This window comes from Morus notabilis, unplaced genomic scaffold, assembly GCF_000414095.1.
Source record: "Morus notabilis unplaced genomic scaffold, ASM41409v2 Scaffold1938, whole genome shotgun sequence".
NCBI classification, from domain to species: domain Eukaryota; kingdom Viridiplantae; phylum Streptophyta; class Magnoliopsida; order Rosales; family Moraceae; genus Morus; species Morus notabilis.
Window position 1 is genome coordinate 36,658 of NW_010358218.1, and position 7,680 is coordinate 44,337.

Here is a 7,680-nt window from a genome sequence, read left to right on the forward strand (position 1 = left end):
ACCCCATTTTGATATTGGTTCTAAATTTTTTTTCAAATGATTCGTTCATAATTATATGAAAGTATTGCATTTTTGTAATTCAATTTTACATCAAGTATATGGAATGATATGTTTTATTTTTCTGATCTGCATTGCTGAGGTATGTGTTTTTCTGTTTCCATGTTTGAACTGTGAATGCAAGGTTTAAATTTTCTCTTTTGCTGTTTTCTAAAAAGATAACCCAAAGTTCCATGTCAAAGGGGAAGAATAGGCGTGAGAATCAAATACACAGCCCGATGATTAAGGTGATAACAAGCTTTTTATTAAATTATTGATTTGCCAGCTGGGTTTGCATGTTGCACCCGACAGTGTCTCATCCTAGTGGGTCAGATATCTTAAGTGTATCACAGATCAAAACATGAAATGTCCCATTGGATCGGCAGGAGCCAACTATGAGCTGAAAAGGGTAACCAGGAAACAAGAGGGAATGGTCGAAGAAGCCTTGTTTGACTATCCCCAAGAAATAAGAGGAAGCCCCAAAAAAGTGAAGGAAAAAAAAGAAAAGAAAAGAAGGGCAAGTGCTAAATTGTTAAATTGAGAAGATATTTGAGCCCACAGAAGCAGTTTTCCTCTTTCCTCTTTCCTCTAAGACACCTTTGGTAAAGAACCTAAAGGTGAAGGTTTACATCAAAAGCAGCAATGTTTACAGCTTAAAATATGAAGAGTACAATGGGGCAAGAGATTAACAGCTGCGAAAACCGACATCTTTACTGTCTACCATAATATGGTATATTTTTGCATTTTCGTTTTGTTATTGCTTAAATATGGTAGATATTGCCTGTGTATATGAGAGAGAGAGAGAGAGAGAGAGAGAGAGAGAGAGAGAGAGAGAGTAGTGGAACAAGAGATTAACAGCTGCAAAAACCAAAATATTTTACATGCTTATGCCATAATATGGTACATTTCCCCCTAAAGAATAAGTACAGGTAAGAACTTCCAACAAAATTGCTGATGATCAAGAGACCCCTTTTTAAACTCTAGCGTTGACCATCATAAATTGGACAAGGTGGATTTTCCCGTATGGAAAAGGCACTGCGACTGTCGGCATATGATTGGTGTAGTTATTTAGCTCACAATATCAACGTCTACGCTCATTTGCTTCTCTTCAGAAGCAGCATAGGGTGCACCTGGAGCTGTAGGCTCTGTAAACTGTGCAACTGCGGACTTCGGTTCTGTTGATGAAAATGAATTCCTCATTTGAGCACCACCAGAGTCTATTTCCATAGCAGAAGCCCTGGGAGGGGAAGGAGGCTGCACTTCTACCTCTGGGTAAGCTGCCTTAAACCGTGCCCGCAGGCCTTCATCAACCAGTCGAACTCCGCTCAATTGATTGCCGAGTGACATCCACCTGACGACAGGAAAAATCATGCAGCAATGATCAATACAAGCCAAAGGAGTTATGAGTAAAAAGTTCCACAAAAAATAGAGTAGAGAATAAATGGCTCCTTACAAAAACCAAACAATTATACTTATCGGCAATGAGTTTCAACGAGGGACTAAAAAATCTATTAGCTCTAATTATCATGACAATGAACTTTTAAGTGCCAAAACCCAGCCCTATTAAATATAACTAATGAAAACCGCAAGGGCATATCATGATTCAAACTGCAAGGGCATATCATGATTCAAACTGGCCGCAGAAGTTGACAAATATTTCCTCTCTTAAATTTATGCCATTTAACTGTTATGAAGGGGAAAAAAATGTAAAACTTGAAGGAAAAAAGGATTACAATGTAAAGATATCATGTAAAAGGCAAGACCGAGATGTAAGAAAGATACCCTGCATGAGTGTTGTGCATGCGAGCAAATAGTTCCAGCTTTCTTGTCCTTGGACTTATTCTCTCCAGCATAGGGTACATCTACATGAACAAATTAGCATTACTCCAACTTACAATTTGTGTCCCTGAATTCAAATTCTTTGTTTTGTCTTGTATGCATCAACAAAGGAACTCTTTTGATATAGTATTTATGCTGATAAGATGTATGTTCTACTAACCTCATCAGGCTTACGGCTGGTCTCTCTAACCTCAGCAACAATAACATCAGTATCAATGTTTCTATTTACTTCCGGATCCCCCTTTATTCCCACAAGGCAATGCTCTTTGCTATGATTTAGCCAATGGCCGGTCCTCCCTGTTCTGATTATTCGTTGAAGCTGATTAGTCTTCACCCAAATGATCTCCTCAACGCGCTTGTATCCCCAGAGTTCTAAACTGCAAGGAGCATGTAGGTGTGAGAAATAACCGTATGCAGTATTTCCAATATAGTTCATAAACCCTATGCACAGAACAGAGCCAAAATAACTCATACCATTCACGTCCAAGCTCCATTGCACGTCCAGTGACCCAGAGAAAAATCAGACCATCAGTCTGCAGTGCAGGAACATTAAGATTGCGCATTTCATCATCAGCCATTGTCCCATAAGGCAGTTCCATATGGATATCCCATGGTGGATCTGCCATTATAACGCCAAATTGCCCTAAAATATCCATTCTAAAGTTACGGATATCACAATTGATCCATTGTGGTTCACCAAGTTCCACTTCTGAACAATATTCTGCACGCTGAGGCTTTAGCAGTTTGGGAGGAGGAAGAGTGGCAGATCCCATTATCATGGGAGACACATCTGGCGTTGGATCGAGCTCATAATGAACATACTTGCATGTCTATCAAGGGAAAAAAGCAAATTGTTTGTTTTGTCTTTTATGTAAAATTGTAATTGATACATAATCCAGTCAAATTTGATCAGAACAGTAGTGAAACAAATATACCTTCATGTGCCGGCAAGTATCTAGGAAAGAACAATCCCCTAAATTGATGTCAGTATGTGGAGCAATTATTCGCCGAAAATGAACCTAAAATAAATTTTAAAAAAATATATGAACCAAGCACGATGTGCATAAAAACGCTCATATTAGGAGGGCATGAATTAGAATCATATCCAAGCCCAGCAAACTATATCTAGCACCTACTAACCTTCTCACATGCCATAAAGGAACCTGATTGACGTCGGCAATCTTCTTTTGTTAGGGATGAGCAGTACTCTTTCAATTGGGAACCCCCTTTGGTTTTAAACTGGAGAAGAAAAAGGCTAGTATAATTAGTGTCAAACATATAATGGAAAAAATACTAACAGAAAAAAAAAAAAAAAAAAAAAAAAAAAAAAAAAAAAAAAAAACTAGAAAATTAGGAACTACATAAGAACATTGCAAAAGATTAAACTTGACTTTTCAGGAGAGGCAACTCATTCCACCAGCAAACTCAGCAAATAGAAACAACCAAAAACTTCACAGCAGAACAATGCTGAAAGCTCACTAATTACAATACCGAAGATATGGAGACACGAGAAGTTTAATAAATGAAATTTTGATTGAAAAATTAAAGAGCTCTAAGCGAAAGTAAATAATTCTGAAATCACAACCCAGCTGCCTTCACATTATCTAGAAAACACTTAATCAATTATTTGGTAATCATGACTGTCAATAAGCGCTTTGTACTTTCTTTTAGAACAAGTAACACCTAAACTTTGCTAAAAAAAAAAAAAAGTAACACCTAAACTAATCTGCATTAGCAATTCAAACTTAAACTAAACAATCGCAAAAGAAATGCCACAGAAACCACAAACCTTAGCAGCCACAGCAGTTTCCTTCGCAGTCGGCCGGTGAATGAGGTCCAAAAGCTCCTCTCCGGTTTTCGACTTCTGCATTTCCCTAAAAGATTTCTTATTCAACAACGCCTCAAGGTCCTTCAAATCATCATCCTCACTTCTGGGATTCTGAGCCATAATTGCATTAGAACCTCCTCCCATGGCCGCAGCATTTGGCCCCAATGGAGGCCGGTGAAACGGAGGAACAGCAAGCCCTCTGGGAATCCCCATCAGTCCCATTCCCCTAGGACCGCCCCTCGGAAACATCGGTCCCATCCACATATCAGGCATTGGTCTAATCGGCCCTGTTATTCCAAACATTCCGCCATTAACATCACCCCCACCCATTTGCTGCTGGTTCTGAATCCCATTTCCATTTCCATTTCCATCCCCCAAATTCAATTCCGGTTGCCCCGCGCTCTCCGGCAATTCCTTTACGAGCCGGGTCCGATCAATCCCCACAACCATAACCCTAGATTTCCCATTCACCACAAACTCCTCTAATTCAACGCCGCCATTCTCCTCCGCCATCGACCTAAGTGCCATCTCCACCGCCAGTATCGCCCCGGACTCGCCTCCGAGCTCTCGCAGCGCCGCTTTCTCCGCCGCGGTCGCCGTCTGGTCATTCTCAAGCTTCCTTAGCACCGTCGACGAATCAATCTGAGAAAAAGGCACTCTTTCGAGCAAACAAACCGCGACCATGGACCGAACCACCGAAAGCGGACTCCCGCTCTCGTCAATGGGGCTAAAACTAGGGCTAGGGTTCGAATTGGGAGGGGGTTTTGGGTTTTGGGAGCGAGATTCTGGAGACGAACGCTCAGTCGCCGGTGGTTCTAGGAGTATTCTAGGGTTCAGTTTGGGATCGGGAAGAGGAGGAGTGGGAGTGAAAGCGCGATTTACGAAGGAAGAGACGATCTTGAGAGAGAGATCGATGGAGGAGACGATGTTGGGGTCGATTAGGGCTTGCAGAGAAGATAGAAGCTGGAGGTGGGTGGTGTGGTGGGAGTGAATTCGAGCTTCGAGACGCTGACGCTTCTCTTTAATGGCGGCCATGGAGATTTCTTCGTTGCCATCTGATTGAGTTTCCATGGATTTTTCTTTACCGAATCTCTGTTGTCTTCTACGGCTCTGATCAGTGATCAGTTTCCCTTTCCCACGCTGTACTAATATATCTGTTTCACTGAAACTGGAGTTCTAACACTCAAACTCAAAAGCCCAAACTCCTCCTCCCTCTCTCTCTCGCTCGCTCGCTTATAAGGTGGTGTACTGCTGTTTGATAAAACTATGTCGTTCGTAATAGCTTTTGTCGCTTTGAGGGTTAGTCTCGTGGTGTGAGATTTTCGTCTATCCTAGAAGCAAAAGTTGTTGTTTTAATAAAATTTGTCGTTTTTAGGATTTTTTTTTTTTTTTTTAAATTCGCTGTCTTTTATAGGAAATGTTTTGTTATAAATTATGGATTAAATTGTTTAGTGCCATTTGTAGATATGTCGTAGTTTATCTAGTATCATTGTTTTTTTTTTCAAAGATGCTATTGTTTGTTTGTCTATTGTTTGTCTCGACAATTTATTATTGTCGTTCATACGAGATGACGCCCTTTTGTAGGGTTGTTCTCGACAATTTAGTTATCATCGTTTATAGGACTTATTGTCGTTTTTGTACTTGAACACATTTTGTCGTTTGACAAATGTTGTCGTTTTTTAAGCTTATTGTCGCTTGTAGTTTTCCTGAGTGTTCCAATTTCCTTGAGGTCTCGTCTTTTTATTACTAGGGATAGCGATATTTTTGTTTCTTAAATGATTGTTATTGATTGTAGGATGATATGTAGTAGTCTGACTACTATTGTAGTTTGTAGGAGACAATGGTCTCGGTTCATAAACGGAACAGAGATTACCAATAAAAGTTTTTATGAGTTACAAATTAAAGAATCACCGCCAATAAACATGGCTTGATTGTGCTACTTTTGCACATCTGCCATTAATCATAAACCATACATAGTTCATGCCATGAAAACTTTTTTCATTGAAAAGTTGAGAAAAAACAAAAAAACAAAAAAACAAAAAAACAAAGAAGCAAGACCTTGCTGAAGCTTTGTTTGATTGACTGCATAAAAGAGTTCAAATTCAAGGTTTTTTTTTTTTTTTTTTTTTTTTGCCCCTATGCAAGACAAACATTTAATTTCTTGATTGTTCTCAACAAATTTTTTCTATATAAATTGTAGTTTTGTCAGAATCTCCTACTCAAACAAACAATGCTTCTTTGTACTTCATGTGTAAACCGGGCAACCTTCAATGACAACCCCTTTAGCCGTTGGGCAAGAAGCCAAGGGACAACCATCAAGATCGTTTCCCCACCAATTCAGGCTAATATCTTCCATTCCCAAGCTAAAATACAACACCACCCCCATGAAGGCAAGACCGGCATCAAGCGCGCCGGAGAGGACATAGTTGTGGCGGCGCCACCAGTCGGGCTTGTACCGGTACACCACGAAACCGGAGAGGAACCCGGCAAGAATCCAAGTGTTGAAGTTGACTGCCGTGGCAGGCGGCATCATCCCCGTGGCGCCTATCAACACAGGCATGTTGATAAGCCTAATCCACTCTTGACTTGGGAAGGCCCTGGCCGCTAACCACACAAGTATGGGGGCAATGGCGCCACCTAGGAAGAACCAATTGACGACGGAGTAAGACCCCAAGTTGCCGAAGATTCTGCGCGGACCGACCAAGCCCCAGATGACAGATGCATCGTAGAACACTGTGTCACCTGGACATGTCCAAACAGATGATGTGTCTTCACATATGTTTGGGATGGTTTCCATTAGCCACCATGCAGTGCCTAAGTAGACTAAGGCAGCTATAAGGGTCCCAACCATCTGAAGAAGAAAAAAAAAAAAAAAACATTTGTGTATTGATAAGTTCATTCACTATTTCTTAAAGCTCGATCTTTCCCTCAAATAAATAAAACCATATAGCCAAGAGAAATCATGAATCAGAATAGAAGATCTTGCCCCACCCATAAATAACTAATTCGTTGTAATTTTATTAGATCGAACGTCTTTTTTGGTATATCTAGATAATACGTAGGAGCATAAAGTCATAAACTGAAATATAATAGAGCTACACTCTCTGGTTCAGCTCATTTTAGTTTCATGACGGGTCATGACACTGTTTTTTCAGTGTGCCATTTTCTTAATTGTTATTAACTTTTTAGTGATCTTGTCTAAGGAAATAATTAGAAGAAAGTAAGGAAACAAACCTGTGCCATGAACATTGTTCTTGGGGGGATTTTCATGTAGTGACCAAGCTTGAAGTCTTGAAGAAAACTGAGGGCTTGTGACATGCTTATATAGCCGTATACTTTAAAGCACATGTTAGCCACAGGGTATCCAGGGTAGATATACCCAATAATATACTCAGTCATGATGTTTAATCCCGGACTCTGTTGGTGGGGAAAAACTGATAGTCAGGGTAAATGCTTAGCATTTTTGCAAAATAGAGACCTTCAACTGCTTATGCTTGGACATGCTTAACAACAGTGGCGGAGGCATGAATTTTTTTAGAGGACGTCAGTGAAACCAAAATCTTAAACTAAAATAATAGTACAATTTGTTATTTTATTTATCTATTATAGTAATTTTCTATTAATTCAAATGAATTAAGTTCTAATCGAGTTTACTTCTACAGTCTGTGAACTTACCTAGTAGTGTCATTGATTACTGATCTATTAATCAATTAAGAAATAAAATATGAGATACTCAAAACTTTAAATTTGGACTATCATCGAAACTTCCGGCGGATGGCCAATAACTCAAGGAAAGGAAAGGATCGGTTACATTTTTCATATGACTAATTATCTATAATTTTTTTTTTCTAGTATCCATTTTGCATCATATCTAAGGGATTCCTTGGTTCGAGCCGAAGAAGTAATGTCGCTCGATCATTATCAAAAAAAGTAACAGCTGCTTGAGAAGATAATTGAATTTGACAATTTGTGTGGGG

At 39.6% G+C, this 7,680-nt stretch overlaps 2 protein-coding genes across 2 annotated transcripts in view; both read right to left on the reverse strand.

The window, feature by feature from the left end:
- Window positions 1-895: 895 nt before the first annotated feature.
- Window positions 896-4,909, reverse strand: LOC21385301 (N6-adenosine-methyltransferase MT-A70-like). Its single transcript, XM_024161808.1, has 7 exons — window positions 3,665-4,909; window positions 3,016-3,114; window positions 2,811-2,894; window positions 2,350-2,705; window positions 2,036-2,252; window positions 1,819-1,898; window positions 896-1,387 (listed from the first exon to the last, which is right to left on the reverse strand). The coding sequence occupies exons 1-7, from the start codon at window positions 4,772-4,774 to the stop codon at window positions 1,105-1,107; spliced, it is 2,229 nt and encodes a 742-aa protein (XP_024017576.1). The 5' UTR covers window positions 4,775-4,909; the 3' UTR covers window positions 896-1,104.
- Window positions 4,910-5,661: 752 nt separating this feature from the next.
- The window catches only part of LOC21385302 (oligopeptide transporter 7), an 8,334-nt gene continuing 6,315 nt past the window's right edge, over window positions 5,662-7,680 (reverse strand). Inside the window, exons 6-7 of the mRNA XM_024161810.1 lie at window positions 6,938-7,128; window positions 5,662-6,554 (exon numbers count right to left, since the gene is read on the reverse strand). Coding sequence (XP_024017578.1) covers window positions 5,949-6,554; window positions 6,938-7,128 — 797 coding nt within the window. The 3' untranslated portion in view covers window positions 5,662-5,948. The remainder of the gene's footprint in view (window positions 6,555-6,937; window positions 7,129-7,680) is intronic.